We start from the raw sequence: 16335 nt of genomic DNA on the forward strand, positions 1-16335 counted from the left end.
GAGGCAGAGTGCAGGCATGAAGGCGGGTGATAATACAGTGTACTGGAAGGGTGGGGAATATTCAGCTTTGCCAGTCTGTAAGGCTGTATGTGTATGCTGCTGCACCATGGAGCACTGCTACAAGTATTATTAAATTTCAGTGGCAAGTGTGATGTCAGTGGTAATCTTGGTGGCTGGTGCCAAATTCAGTAACAGCAGTGGTAGTGGTGCAATCCCCATTGAGTTCTGTGTGTAGGGTTATAATATAACATCGTGCCACATTTGTTCCTCTATACTATGGCTTGTACACAGGCTGATCTGAAACATGCAGCAGTGTTACTATAGAAGAGGTATTTTGAAGGACAATCGCCTCCCAAAAATAGTACTCTACGGTGAACTCGCCACAGGTCAGCATAAGAGGGGCGCTCCAAAGAAGAGATACAAGGACTCCCTGAAACAACACCTCAGGCTCGGCCAAATTGATCACTAGCAATGGTCCGCCCTGGCCTCGCATTGGGAGGCATGTAGACACATTATCCACAATGCTGCAGCCTTTTTTGAAAACTCACGCCGAATGAGTCTCGCAGAGAAATGACAACGCAGAAAGAACCACTACCCGGAAACATCACCCAAGGAGACTTTCTGCTGTGCTTTCTGCAACTGGACTTGTTTATCTCGGATTGGCCTTTTTAGTCATCAACGTGCTTGTAGAAAACGCGGGATGAGTCCTTCCTGAATTTTTGTTCACAAAGTAAAGCCAGAGAGAGAGAGTACTGTCGACCCTTGGTATCCTCTGGGTTTTGTTCCAGGATCCCCATGGATACTAAAATCAGTAGATGCTGGAGTCCAATTATATCCAGTGATGTAGTAAAATGGCATCCCTTATATAAAAGGTTTGCTTTAGGGGATTTATTTTTTTTAATATTTTCAACCCATGGATGGTTGGATGCAAGTGAATTGTAAGATGTGCTTGTAAATGTTCTTAGGGTGTTGTTTGGTTTTTTTAATTTGATTTAACTAGATTTTATTGGGTTGTATTTTTTTTCCTACATGTTGCTTTTGGTCATAGGGTGGCTCACAAGGCAAATGAATGAATGAAAATACTTATAATCTCTCTTTTTATAACCCTCCATTTTATTCCTTGATTCCAGCAGTTTAGAAGACAATGTCTTATGTTGCTAGCTATAGAGCCATTCCAGAAGCTTCAAACTCCTCCTACAGAAGAAAGATTAAACAGTTCAGGAAGCTGTTAGTTTGGAACATTCTTGCTTGGCCACAGTGAATCAACAGAGAGCAAATACAACCATTAGAAAACTGGGTCAGAGATAGTATGAGCTGGCAATTGCCAAATCTCTATGGCAGCCTGTTCAGGAATATGCTTGATTTACAGTTGTTGATTTTCTTAGTATATTAATGTGATATTATAAAATATCCCATTCAGCAAGTCCGTCTTGTGGAATGCTTTCAACTTAGCCTATGTTTTCCCCCACATCTTTTACTGAAGCATGATTGGAGTTGTTGTTTGATCCCAGAAATGCTGCTTGGCTTACAATTACACATCTCTTTACTTTCCATTTCTTTTCTCTCCCTGGGACAATGGTTGCAATCATGAACAGTACAACATATATTGAACAAGCAGGGTTTTTTAATAGCTGAAATTACAACTGCTCTGTTGTCTGGTGAACCTGACTGTACTGCTGAGCAGATGCAACTGTGCTACTTTCTACAGTTGTCTAAGGATAAACAAAAATTCAAAGATTAGACAAAATGACAAATATGACACTATCTGGCCTGAATCAGGACAAAGGCTTTAGTTCCCACTATAGATTTATTATACCAGGATGTTTACGCTGTCATCTGCACTCCTTTGTGAACTGATTACTGTATACATATATTTAAACTTCAGCATGATTGTGACAATTTTGCATTAATGACATTCTAATTCCCACTGCTTGCAATCTGCTTGCAATCCTTCCTCCAACATACATATGATGGCTTGTTGTTGTATGCTTTCAGGTGGTTTCTGACTTATGAAGACCCCAAGGGCAGTGAACCTCCCATGGAGTTTTCTTGGCAAGATTTCAGAGGAAATTTGCCATTGCCTTCCTCTGAGGCTGAGAGCATGTAACTTCCTCAAGGTCACCCAGTGGGTTTCACAGCCAAGCTGGGAATCAAACCTTAGTCTCAGAGTTGAAGTTCAAAATTCAAACCACTATGCCATGCATCTGATGGTATTATTTATTTATTTATTTTCATTTGGTGGGCACCCCATAATTAATTAATTAATTAAAATAAATGGTAGCGAATACAGACAAGTCACATCAACTGTCTTCATAAACCAGTTTAAAATACTTGAGCAAACAAATACGTTTTGACTGAATTCCAAAAAGAATATCATGTCAGCACTTTCAGTGGTTTAATGGTTTGAATGTTGGACCAAGACACTGGGAGACCAGGATTCAGCTTTCCAATCAGTCATAGAAACCCATTGGGTGACTTTGGGCAAGTCATACTCTCTCAGCCTTAAAGGAAGGGAAAAGAAAACCTCCTTGGAGCAAATCTTGGCCAAAAAAAATGCATGAGAGATTCACCATAGGATCACCATGAGTTGGAAATGACTTGGGGGCACAAAACAGCATTGTTAATACTTCTATGGAGAGGATTTTAACAACTGGAACACCACCACACAGAATGCTGTCTCCTTGATCAGAAACATGATGGTAATGTGTGTGTGTGCGTGTGACTCAATGTTATCCTATATTTTCTGCCCATGATTAGGACACAAGGGGTTAGTCACTAACCATATGTGCTCTGTTCAAAACCTCCTTCACTGCAGCAGCTGCAGAATCCCAGGAGCACTGCTACAGTCCTTAAATAGCTTGAGAGAGAAAGAGAAGGGAGGGAAGTGATTAAACAGTGGGGACTGCATTTCATTCTTGCTGCAGCTTGCTAGAGAGGGACCATTGTTCCTCCTCCCTCTGTTCCTGACGAACTCTAGCAAGGACACATCCTACACCTTCCACTCCACAGCCATCTAATGCCTGTAGCAGCATTCTCGCTAAGGGCTTGTAGAAAGATAATTATTCTCCTCAACCATGGACCTGGACAGAATGTGCCAACAGTTGAAATGATCTTAAAGCATGATATAGAGAAGAGGTCCTCTTTAAAATAATGAACTCATTTTACTCTTGATTGAAAACTGGTGGTGGCGGTGTGTGTGTTAGGGATCCCAAGTTTTTCTGACTCTCATATGAAACAACCACCTATCTCACACAGCCACTTCAAGACTGGCCTATGCATATGTGGTAGGCCTATATAAAGCCTGTTCATATCTCATGAAAACAGGACCCCTTACAAGAGTTTCAGGCTCCCACAAGATTTGAGATTGCATAGTCTGGAAATCTCACAATATGCTCATATCTCATGAGACTTGAGGTAAACATTATGTACTCTAGCCTTACTTGTTCCTCTCTCAATCACCTGTATTACTGAAAGAGCAGATATCTGGTGTGCTCACAACAGACAGATCCTACCTGAGGCCATTTTTTGTGTCCTAAGTGCGGGATGATCTGTTGTGAGCACAGCTGTCATCTGCTTTTTCCAAAAGTAGGTATAAGCCATGTTCCACAACATACCAACCCTTGAGCATGTGGTACATAGTAAAATGGCTTCAAAGCAGGATCCATCTTTTGTGGCTGCAGCTTGTACTCACTCTGACTGCTATAAGCTCTGCAGACAACTGAAAGAGGATCACTGAAGTAGAGGGGCTGCTCTACTTTGCTGGAAGGAGGAAGAAGAGAAGCACCATTACAGCCATAATCTCAGCAGGCAGGCCTTTCTGGTGTGTAAGGTCTTTGGGGTTGGTTTCTTGGGAACATGGATTATACCTACTCTCAAGAAATATGGTTTTTGGGCCATCCCATATGGCCCAGGTATGGGGCTGAGCTTTACAAGCCTCAATACAGCGTGTCCTAGATAAAATAGGACACCTAGAAATATCTCTCTCACTCTCTCTCTCTCTCTCTCTCTCTCTCTCTCTCTCTGTGTGTGTGTGTGTGTGTGTGTGTGTGTAAGCAGTTAACATAAATTTTATATATTTGCTTTGGTGCTATTCAATATGCAGTTTCATGAGCCACAGGTTAAAATAGAAGAGTTTCTTTCCCTCTATGAGCCTGTCCATAATTTGAAACCATCAGGGTAATCTCCTTTACAAGTACCTCAATTTGGGGATGTACATTTTTACTTCTCTTCCTGTGTGCAAGAACAAGAAACCTCAAAAATGTTTTCCTCTCTTGCATTAAAGAGAGATATTTTCTCTTGGGCTTGATGAGATTCTTTTTCACATTTGGAGAAATGATTTTTCCACAGATTTCACAAATGAGTAAACTGCACTAATTGCACAAATGGTATAGCTAAACTAGAAAAATTTGTCGCTAAACTGAAGTAGCTCTTTCTTTTTGTATAGACTTCTGAAAAGAAAGTGTCGGGTGGGATTGTTCTACTGGCTAATATTTGGCAGCAGAAAAGCTAAACAACAACAACAAATGGGGTAGAGAAGAAATGGGAGGAGGGAGAAAGTAAGTTATCCCAGGTCCAAATCTCCTCCATTTGCTCCAGATATCTTCCATATGTAGTTACAATACCAGATAGTTAGGGTAAGAGAAGAGTAGTCCCAAAGAAATCCCAGTATCCTTAGCAAAGGGAGTTTTGCATTCAGCACAGCTGACAGGTTGTCTGTGTCAGATAGAATTGTTCATTTAACACAGTTCAAGCTGCAGTCCTGGGCACGTTTAAAACTAGAGTAACTCCATTGAACACAGTGGGATTGTCATCAGGGTTAATATGATTATTTATTAATTAGGATTGTACTATAAGAAGCAGAGGTATGAACTAGGAAATTCCTTTAATTGGTCTTTCATGTAACATTTTCTGTAGTCTTTATGTTCTTTCCACTTCCTGAAAGCAGCCTAAAGACAAATACGCCCCCAACTATTTCCCCAGCAATTGTGGCCTCTTACAGGTTTTTTTTTTCCTTTTCTTTTTTGCACTTCAGGGATCCATTCTTCATTTAGCCTTTCTGAAGATTCTTCTTTCCTGTATTCTTTTGCAATTCTTCTATTCATTATTAAAACCTGGAGCTGAGATTAATTTTCCTTCAGTAACTCTTTGAAGATCTGGCAGCACCTAATTAACTCTGGCATGTATTAACTTTTCAGCTGTGGCTAATGTGATTTTGCTATTTTGTTTCTTTATTATAGGCTTTATCTATACAGGAGATGTTGTGCATCGAATGTTAACAGCTACACAGTACATTGCTCCCTTGATGGCCAACTTTGACCCAAGTGTGTCACGAAATTCAACTGTCAGATACTTCGATAATGGTAAGTATTAATCATTGTGCCAGATTGGTGGGGGTTTTTTTCTTTCCTTTATAATAAAATATATACCAAAGAATGTTTATAATATGTAATCCTTAAAAGTCCTATGAATTTGATTAGCCTGTCATCTCAATCAAACACCATGTTTAAAACTTATATTGGTAGACTCTGTTGTAAGCATTACATACTGTTATTACTGGTTATATATGAAAAGATCTTAAATCTCAGTTAACGTCATCAGTTGAAAAAGACAACTCTTTTATCTTGCAAATGTTTATGCCCTCTTTGGTACCATCTGTTCAGTAAACTGCCATTAACTACATGAGAGCAGATTTGTATGCTTCATGTCATTTCCAGCAGAAGCAGTTCATAGCTGAGGTTAACAAGCCGTATAAAGTGTGTGGTAAAGTAGCCACTATATAACCTAGTAAATCTCACTTTACCTACAGTTCTCAGTGGTCAAATACTTGACAGAAAATTTTAAATGTTGAATGTTAAATGTTCAGTGCACATGTACAGATTTTGGCTTATTAAATCAAGATATGTACAAGCCAGTTTTGTTTAAACACACTACAGTGGACTCTTGTTATACGCTGGTTTTTGGTTCCAAAATCCCCAGGTATAACAAAATCCATGGATGCTCAAGTCCCATTAAATATAATGACATAGCAAAATGGTGTCCCATATAAAAATGGAAAATCAAGGTGTGATATTTGAAATGTATACTTTTTTTGAATATTTTCAAACTATGGATGCTTGAATCCGTGTATAGAAAATCCATGTATAAGAAGGGCTGACTGTACTTTCTTTCCTTCTTGGTGTGCTTGGTGCAACCCTTTTTAGATCAAGTAACCATAGTTACCTATTTTGTCTGGAAAGAGTTTAAAGGAGTTGCCCTTTTTGGATCACAACTGCAGAATCCTGCAGCTGGCATAGCCCCTGGGAGTTGCAGTCCATAAATGCCATGCCAAGCTCTGTGTACAAACAAGGAAATTAGTAGTCAGGATCACAAGAAGTGAGAGAGAGATTAGAGAGCTGGTGTGGCACAGTGGTTTGAGTGTTGGTCTGTGACTCTGGTGACCAGGGTTCAATTCATGAAACCCACTAGATGACCTTGGACAAGCCACATGCTTTCACACTCAGGGGAAGGCAGCAGCAAACCTTTTCTTAACAAATCTTGCCAGGAAAACCTCATGATAGGTTCACAATAGGGTTGCCATAAATCAGAAATGACTTGAAGGCAGACAACACACACACATCCCAAGAAGTCAGGGTCTTAACTTAGATTCCAGCCATTGTTTAGAGTCCCAGTATTGCTGAATTGCAGCATGCTGAGAAAGGAGGGGATATTATAAGGGCAAAGCATGCAGTTACAAGGTTCATGTATGTCTCAGTTGAATAAACCAGACTGGACTACTAGTACATATTCCTTGTGAGTGACAGTCCTGTAAGTTTGCTTTTACAGCAAAATCACAGAGAGTCTGATAGAACTTTAAAGCACCTCTTGATCTGTTTTATGAACAGTCACTGTTAATAACTGTTGTTATTTTCTACATTTCATTTCTCTATATATAACCATACTGTTTACAACACACCCATCCTCCAAACATGTCTATAAAATCTTTAATTTCAGGTGACTTCATGCAGCAAGTCAAGTGTACTGTAGTCTCTGAATGCTTAAGTTCTCTTGTGGCACCTATTGATCTATTTTGTGAATGGCCACTGTTGATAGCATGAGTGTCAGCGCTGATACTTTCTACATTTCATTTCCCTATAAACTTGCTATTTACAATCCCTCTGCACCAAACGTGTGTATAAAAGACAAGCCTTTATCGTTGGATAATACTTCATGCACCAAATGAAGTGAACTATAGTCCCTAAAAGCTTATGCCTTAATAAATGTGTTAGTTTTCAAGGTGGAAGAAGACTTTTCATTATATGAATCACAAATACATTCTCGTACTATGAGGACTTTGATTGGTTGATTGAGACCAGTTGAAATCATAGTGTGGAAAACTATCTGACTGATTGATTGATTGACTGACTGATTGAATTGATTGATTGATTGAATTTAGTTAACACATTTCCTCTGAGGGTCTGGTTCTAAGTCTTATTTTGCCATAATGTGGAACAGATGCATGTTCCATGTCATTGTTTAGGCCAAATGTTTACTAATGTGATGATTAAAAAGCATAGAAACAACAACAATATAAAGCAGCTTGTTTGAGTGGAACCAGATGAACATGGCAGAGTGGGTGCTAAATAAGAATGCTAATATTGAATAATGGTTTTCAGAGATGAGTAGAAAGGGCGTTATAAATAAACCTTATTATTAGTAGTAGAACAAAGTGATTTCCCTCCAGCTTCCATAAAAATATAAAGAGATACATAGCTTCTGTTATTTCCTGTCTGCTTTTATTTGGCTTGCTCCAGTTAGGACTAATGCCCTTCAAACTAAGGCTGCATCCACATTGGAGAAATAATCAGTGTCAACACCACTTTTAGCAAGGCTCAATGCTGTGGAATTCTAGTTTTGTGAGACATTTAGTCTTCTTTGTCAGAGATCTCTGGTGTCACAACAAACTACAATTCCCAGGATTTCATACACTGAGCCATGGCAGTTAAAGTGGTGTCAACCTGGATTGTTTCAGCAGTGCAGATGCATCCTAGGATATATCGCAGTAGGAAGAAAGTGGGGTTTTTTTAACCTAAACTTTTCTATGTAAATTTTGAAGCGGAAAAAAAGAAGCAGCTAACCTTTCAAATATTACAGTAGAATGCAAGTATCATGGACCAAGATATTTGCTGTGTAGTTATCTGGACCTGTTTGCATGAATAGTGTATGCAAATAAACAAACCAATTAATGAATATTTGATGAAGAAAATGATATGGAAGACTTGCTTTTTCAATAAAAGAGAAAGAAATCCAATCAATGGCCTGTTACAGACAGCCAAAATAAAGCTGCTTTGAGTCACAGTGGAGGTATGGTGTTTCAATGATGCATGCATCCTAAGAGTCCAGAAGTTGCACCAAAGCCATGCTCCAGCAGGACTGGAGCGTGGCTTTGGTGTGGCTTCTGGACTCTTAGGACACATGCATCATTGAAACACCATACCTCCACTGTGACTCAAAGCAGCTTTATTTTGGCTGTCTGTAACAGGCCAATATTCAGAAAGAAAAGTACTGTATTTTCTGGCGTATAAGACTACTTTTTAACCCAGGAAAATTTTCTCCAAACTTGGGGGTCGTCTTATACGCCGGGTGTTGTCTTATAGGGCTGAAACTTCTGAGCTGGACTGGAAAATCTGTGGTCGCCGCATATGGTGAGGGGAGCTCAAAAACGTCCGCGGCCGCATACCTTCTGTATGTGGTGACCGTATGAAAGCAGCAAGGGTGGTGCTGTGCAAGTACAATAGAAAAAAATCTTGGAGATAGGGAGGGTTGGGCAAGCAGGGAGAACTGACCAATCCAAGCAGGCTTTGAATACAACAAGTTTTCCTGCTAAGTACCTGCATGTCATAAGCATTTGAATTAATATTACCATATTGAAATTAAATCTGATGTGTTTTTTTTTAAATTTAGTTTGCATTGGAAGAGGGGTAGTCTTATATGGCGATTATATCCCAAACTCTATATTTTAACTGGAAAAGTTGGGGGTTGTCTTATACGCCCAGTTGTCTTATATGCCAGAAAATACGGTACAAATATATCTGCCTGTCTCATGCCATTCAGTGATGCAGCAAGACTATGAACAGTTCCAGTTCAAGATAGGGTAGTGAATATGCTTCAGTCTTTTTCCTCTTAAAAGGATGTCTTATTTTCTTCAATGTCCAAACGAGAAGCAAAAATTAAATTGGAGTGTGTGATTATTGAACTAATAACTCAATGTTTCAAAATTTCCCAAAATATGAGCTGGACTGGAATTACTCCCACCCATCTTGAGATGTCTTTTGGTCACCCTAAAAAGAAAATATGTTGAGGTGATGTGAGGTATGAATAAAAAAGATAGGTAGGTAGGTAGGCACAAAGAGTAGAGCCCCTTTTATTTGAAGTCAAAGGCTTTCACGACCAGCATCCATTGTTTTCTGTGGGATTTTTGGGCTATGTGGCCATGTTCTAGAAGAGTTCATTGCTGATGTTTCCTGGCATATGTGGCTGGCATCTTCAGATGGCATTCTCTGAAGATGCCGGCCACAGATGCCGGTGAAGCATTAGGAATAAACTCTTCTAGAACATGGCCACATAGCCTGAAAAACCCACAAAAAAACTATAGAGCCCCTTTTACTTTCTGTGCTTTAAAAAGCTAGTGTGGCATAGTGATTTGAGTGCTGGACTACGATTCTGGAAACCAGAGTTCAATTCCCAGCTCAGCCATGAAATCCACTGGGTGACTGGCAAATCTCATGCCCTCCACTTCTGGGAAGGCAATGGTAAACCTCCTCTGAACAGATTTTGCCAAGAAAACCCCATAATAGATTCATCTTACAGTGTCCATAAGTCAGAAACGACTTGAAGGCACCCAACACACACAGACACAGATACAAACACACAAAGCAGATACAATTCTTTATTAAACCAGATCTTTTTTTTATTCAGTAAACCTAAAGATTTTATTTGCATTGATAAGTGTATCAAGATTTGCAAAACTTTTGTAGAGCATTCTAGTTTCTATGGAGTACCTTAGAAAAATGGTTTGCCTGCCCAACAGTAACTATATGGTGTAGCTGAATAGGGGTTTGTTTAATTTTACCCTGCCTCTGTAGGAGCACAAAAATGTAGTGAGATGTACACCAAGGGCATGGCAAGCCATTTCCCAGAAAGTCTGCTGCATTTGCTTTGGTAGGTCATATGCTGAATGTTGTATTATCATAATACAACTTGCCTAAAGAATTGTGGGGCCTATGCAACTAAAAGGCTCTGTAACATTATTTATACAGGCACAATCAATAAATTCATAGTGATTCTATTTAGTCAGGACACTTAATATTTAGCACTAACACTGTATATTATTTAATATCTCTTACTCTGAAAGCTTGCAGTCAATAAAAAAGTGAATGGTGTGCATACTAAATAGGCATGGTGAAAATGGATTGCTTTAAATATTAACTTTTCTGTGTCAGCATTTCTGTAAACATCCTTAAATTGTACATTCGGTAGGTTGTAAACAAAATGATACAATATAATATTGTGATTAAAGCAAGCAGTTAACAAAACATGGCTTGAGTACCAATTTATACCTCTCACATGACAAAGTTGTGTCCTATATAACTTCAGGCTTAGAGCAGACTTTCCCAGTTGTGAGCACCTAGCTCCCATGATTCCCAGTTAACATAACCAGTACTCAAGAATGGTAGCTGTCCATGCACATCTCTGTCTATGTAGTTGTATATACCAGCAGTTGTGGGTCTGTTAACATTTCTAGTTTTGTTTACTTTTCCAAAAACGAATATATAGAGAGCGGATGTGGTGGCTCAGCGGTTCAGACACTGATTCTGATGATTGAAAGATTAACAGGTCGGCAGTTTGTGGCCCAAGTGCTGCAAGACAGAGTGAGCTCCCATCACTAGTCCCAGCTTCTACCAACCTAGCAGTTTGAAGGCATGTAAAAATGGAAGTAGATAAATAGGTACCACTTCAGTGGGAATATAACAATATTCTGTGTAATCATGCTGACCACATGATCACAGAGTTGTCTGTGAGAAACCTGGCTCTTTGGCTTAGTAATGGAGATAAGATGCCCTTACAGTCAGACACGACCACCTTTTCAAAGGGAAAACCCTTACCCTTTTAATATATACAGAGCTTATAAATGTTGCTTTTTGCACTATAAATTCCAGAGTGGCTATGGGTTTCTGTGAGTTATAGTCTAAAAATTAACTGTTTTCAAGCACTGGTTTTATATGAACTGTAAGATTTTACAAGGTTAGTAATAATACTGCTACAAGATAAGTTGTTAAATAAAATTTTCTTGACTAGGTGCAACCCCACTTAAAGTATTATGTTTTTCTCCTTACCAAACTTGGGACTTGACAGGTACTGCCCTAGTTGTGCAATGGGACCATGTTCATCTGCAAGATAATTACAATCTGGGCAGTTTCACATTCCAGGCAACTCTTCTCAATGATGGTCGTATCATTTTTGGCTATAAAGAGGTGAGTTTGATTTGACATTGATTTACTAAGTTTTATAACCCAACATGAGTAAATAACCATTATCCCTTTTGAGTAGAATTGCAGTAATAAAGGCAAATGTTTGCAAAGGTTTTTATTTCTCTTTCAAATGATCTCTCTTATAAGTAGGGTTGCCATTTCACGGCAGTGGGCAGGACTTTCCCACCTTCTGGGGGGCATGCACAGTCCCACCCCACCCTCCCCCCATTCCCGGGTGGCTGCACGATTCAGTGCTACCAGCGCTGCTGCCTCCCTTTTATACAGTGCTGAGCCCAGGGAGTGCAGCAGCAGCCGGGCTGGAGCTAGCAGGGGGCGAGGTCTGCTGGTCTGCCCTGCCTCTATTGGCCAGCCCTCTCAAGGAGCCAGCCCTCTGCTTCCTTATTTGGGCATGCTCCAACTTCCAAGTGGAGAGGGCTTTGCAGGCGAGCTGCTTTTTGTTCTTTTTCGTCCCCTCTTTCCCCTCTTCCTCTTTTTCTTGTTATTCTGTTGTTTTCTTCTCCTCCTCTTTCTTTTCTTCCACTCTTCCTCCTCTCCTTTTTCTTCCTTTCTTCCTCCTCCTCCTCTCCTTTTCCTTTTTTTCCAATTCTTTTTCTTTCTCCTCCTTTTCTTTCTCCTCCTCTGCTGTTGTTGTTGGTATTGTTGTTGTTGTGTGCCCCACTCCTTTCTGACTTATGGCAACCCTGCCTCTAGCCCCCTTATTTACCCCTCTCTCTCTAAGCCCCCCTCCTCTTCTTCTCAGGGGTCTCAAGGCTTTGCCCCCATTAGAAAAGTAAAAATACTTTGCAAGGGATCTGACCGATAAATCCCCCCTAAGTTGAGACATACCTGGGGAAAAAGAGGGGGTGAGGGGTTTTGGGGGGGGGTTGGAAGGGGCAAGGAGAAGGAGGAAGGGGGATTGCTAAGAAGGCTTGGGAGTGGGAAATGTAGTTTGCAGTGGCACAAGGGACTGCCTGTGGTCTTGCAAATGCTGTGCCTGCTTGGGAGTGGGAAATGTAGTTGTAGAATTGGGCAGGGGGGTGTTTGGCCAGAAAGAGAAGTACATTTCTGCCATCTGTCTAGGAATAATGCCAAAATGTCTTCCATTTTGAGCATGCCTAAGAAACATGCATTTATATTAACATTTTTAAAAAATCATCATTTTTTTCATTTGTCCTCCATTTTTAAAAATGTGTCCTACATTTGAAAATGTTGCCCTACATTTGTCCTATATTTGTCTCGGTTTGGAGGTCCTGACGTATGGCAACCCTACTTATAAGAAATGGGATACCTTTCATGCAATGGCAGAAAAAGATTTCCAGATTGACCTGGCAGGCAAAGAAATATAGAATAAAATTTAAAATGCTGAACGATGCTAAGGAAAGGAGCAGCTTAGGACTCTCTAATGTTGAATTGTATTCTGAGGCCTGTTGTTTGGTATGGTTGAAGGAATGGATAATGGTTAGAGATGTGAGACTCTAGGAATTTGAAGGCTATAATGTACGAATAGGTTGGTATGTTTATTGTTGGTATGATAAAAAAAATAAGGCACATGCTGAATTTAAAAATCATTATATTGGAAAGGCTCTGCTATGTGTTTGGTATAAGTATAAACATACCTTTTACTAAAATAATATTAGTCACCTCACCACAGGAAGCCTTTTTAAAGGAAAGATTGGGTTAAAAATGAAGATGGTTGCACTGTGATGATCTTTTGTATTTTGAATAATCTTAAATCAAGAGAGATTAGTTTTAAGGAAAACAAATATCTTAATTGGATTGCATTTATGCAAATTGACAGATATAATCAAATCAGGAGAAATGCAGCAACTGTATATATATTAGAGAAAATTAGTTTCATTTAGCATTGTGTAAAGATGATGACTGTATAATTTAAAAAGTGTATAAATGGCTTCTGAAACTAGAGACAAAAGATGAGCCTGTAAGAGTTCATGATAAGGTAGGCCCAAAATTTGAGCATATTGTTTATTCGGATGAATGGGGAAAATGTGATCCAAAGATATAACATTTACTTTGTTCAAGTATACATAGCATGTAACCTCAAATAAGCTGTCAAAAATGACCCATAATATTTCAAAGCAATTTTATGGATGTCAAAATAAGGAGGGCTGCTTTTTTAATATGTAAGAAGACGAAAAGTTACTGGTCTATGATTTATATGTTAATCCCCAAAAAAATTTAAAGCGACATTTATTATGTTACCAAAAATGTTTTATGTTGGGCATTATCGATAACAAACTGTATAGTAAATATCGATCACTTCTTCGATATATGACAACAGCAGCAAGAATATTGTTGTTCAAATGTGGAAGCAAACTGAAGTGCCAAGGAAGGAAGAATGGATTGTTAAAACTGCAGAGTTAGCCCAAACGGCCAAATTAATGTGAGGTTTAAAGGATAAGCCAATTGAAGACTTTTTGAATGAGTGGAAACTGTTAATGGACATTTTGAGCAATAAGAAATCTAATGATATAATAATCTGTGGCTTTTACTAATTTTACTAGGACTGTTTAGTTAGATCTGTAATAGTAGAATGTTATTATTTTAATCTTTTTCATTTTTATTTTTATTACCATCAGGGGAGAGTCAGAGCCCTACTGTATATTAATTGTATATCTCCCCCCCCCTTTTTTTTTCCCTCACTTCCCCCTTCTCTTTCTTTTCTTTTCCTCTTCTTCATCTTTCTTTCCTGCTCTGATTTCTTTATCTTTGATTATAAATTAGACTACCGGTATGTTAAAAATTAATAAAAATTTCACAAACAATAACAATATAAGATCAAACAAAAATGGTAAACTACCAGTGTTCTTTAATCTTCATGCAAAATGTTTTCTTTATGCTTAGACTTAGCACATACATAAAAGTTATTGTTAAAATGGTGTTTTTGGCCTGCCTAAGAAACAGGGCTGGCCCAAGACATTTTGTTCCTGGAAGCAAAGCATAAAATGCTTCCTACCGCAAGTCAAGTCACATAGTATCCTGGCCTATCTCAACCAAGTTATATTGTCACCTGAGGTACCACTATCTGTCCCTGCAGCAAAAAAACAGAATAATAAATTAATAGCCACCAATTTGTGTCCCTTTCATGAATTTCCCCAAATCCTCTGCCCTACCATGTAAAGCCAACCCTGCTAAGAAACCTCTGTGGGATACTGAAGCAAAAATCTCTTTAATTTATTGGGGATAAGCTACATAGAGTCTCGATTATCCATCCTTCGGTCATTCAACGTTCCGGATTATCCTACGTTGTGGCTGCTTGGGGGCATGGCTGTAGGCATTTACACATCCCCAGACACGCCCCCAAACAAAAATGTTGTTACTGTAATGTTACTGCAACATTACTTTTAATGTTACTGCAATAACACATCTATATGTTTGCAATTCATAGTGATTTCAAGGCTTTTCTTAGACCTTCCGGATTATCTGACATTTTCGGCTATCCGACTATCAGCCCGCCTGTTTATGTCGGATAATCGAGACTCTATACCATTGGTCAAAAACAGACTGTAAGGGTCTGTCTATATAAGTCATTGCAGGATGGGATTTCTTGCTGCTGGACTCCTGTTGCCAAAGTCTTTGCAGGAGCAAGGCCCAAGCTTCCAGAGTCCTGGGAAGATCAGGGCTAGCCAACAGATACAGCCAGAGAGAAGCTGGAGGTACAGCCATTCAAGGATTGCATTGGCCTCTCAACTCTTACCATATGAACACAGTCTTCTGTGCTGCCTGTAGTTGCTTTGCATTTTGCCTTGTTATCTTTGCTGTGTTCAGACTCCTGGAACTCTGCCTTACTATGTTCAGACCTGGTCAGTCTCCTGACTCTGACTTGTGTTTCTGGTCCCTTGGACTCCTGGAACTCTGCTTTGCTGTGTTTAGACCTGGCTGTTTCCTGACTTACCTTCTACCTCTGGCCCATTAGACTCTTTAAAGCTCACCATCCACACCCCTGGGCTCAGCAGCCGGCCTTGGAATCCAGGCCACCCACACCTCAAACCCTGACACAGTAACATGATTTATGTCTTAGGCACCTGCATACCATTTGGACCTATATCCTTCTCAGTCATTTTGTTGATATTATTATTTTAAAATCCACAGAATAATTTTGATGTTGTTAGATGAGACTGATAGATGCCAGCACCAGGGAAGTGTATTCATATGGCAGTATAACATCCAATGGCTGCTGTTGGCTTCCATGGAAGATCTAGCAAGGATGCTGTCCTTTTAGGAGAATGGGCTTCAGCACCTTGGGTAGCTTCTTTAAATTTCAGACTAAAATCCAGAGCATATTCACCGCCCCTTGGCCTGAAAGCTGCCTGCCACTCTGGTAACATCAGAGAAAGTGCTGAAGAGTGCAACAGATTATTTTTAATGCAGGGTATAAGGGAAACTGGCAATCTCATTCCAGGGAGGAAAGTGCTCAAATCTTTGTGCCAATTTCTTCTGACATTACACTGCTCATAAGAGTATATAAGCCATCTTGCATTTCGTCTCAACCAGTACTGAGGAAACATTCTGTTGGGATCCACTTTTGTCACTGCCACATGCATGAATAATCTCTGTTTTATATTGCCATTAAATTAACATGAAAGCTAATCATTTTCCCTGTCAATGTGTCCATTGCCTGTCATGAGAAGTTGCTATACTCTCTTTGTACCAATGTAATGATTTCCTTGTCATCTATTCATAGCATCAGCATAAATAATGGATCAAATTTTTAAACAGAAAATTAAATACAGATTCACTCTTAAAAGACATCAAGCATAATCAGACATTGTATTTGCTGATCTAGTATGTTAACTAACTCTAGTTTATG

The 16335-nt window shown here is 39.4% G+C and overlaps 1 protein-coding gene across 1 annotated transcript in view; it reads left to right on the forward strand.

The window, feature by feature from the left end:
- Positions 1–16335, forward strand: part of PLXDC2 (plexin domain containing 2) — a 269613-nt gene that overhangs the window by 203578 nt on the left and 49700 nt on the right. Inside the window, exons 5-6 of the mRNA XM_089533334.1 lie at positions 5238–5360; positions 11392–11510. Coding sequence (XP_089389460.1) covers positions 5238–5360; positions 11392–11510 — 242 coding nt within the window. The remainder of the gene's footprint in view (positions 1–5237; positions 5361–11391; positions 11511–16335) is intronic.

This window comes from Sceloporus occidentalis, unplaced genomic scaffold (assembly GCF_023333645.1).
Source record: "Sceloporus occidentalis isolate IW3139 unplaced genomic scaffold, rSceOcc1.0.p SCAF_7, whole genome shotgun sequence".
Classification (NCBI taxonomy): domain Eukaryota; kingdom Metazoa; phylum Chordata; class Lepidosauria; order Squamata; family Phrynosomatidae; genus Sceloporus; species Sceloporus occidentalis.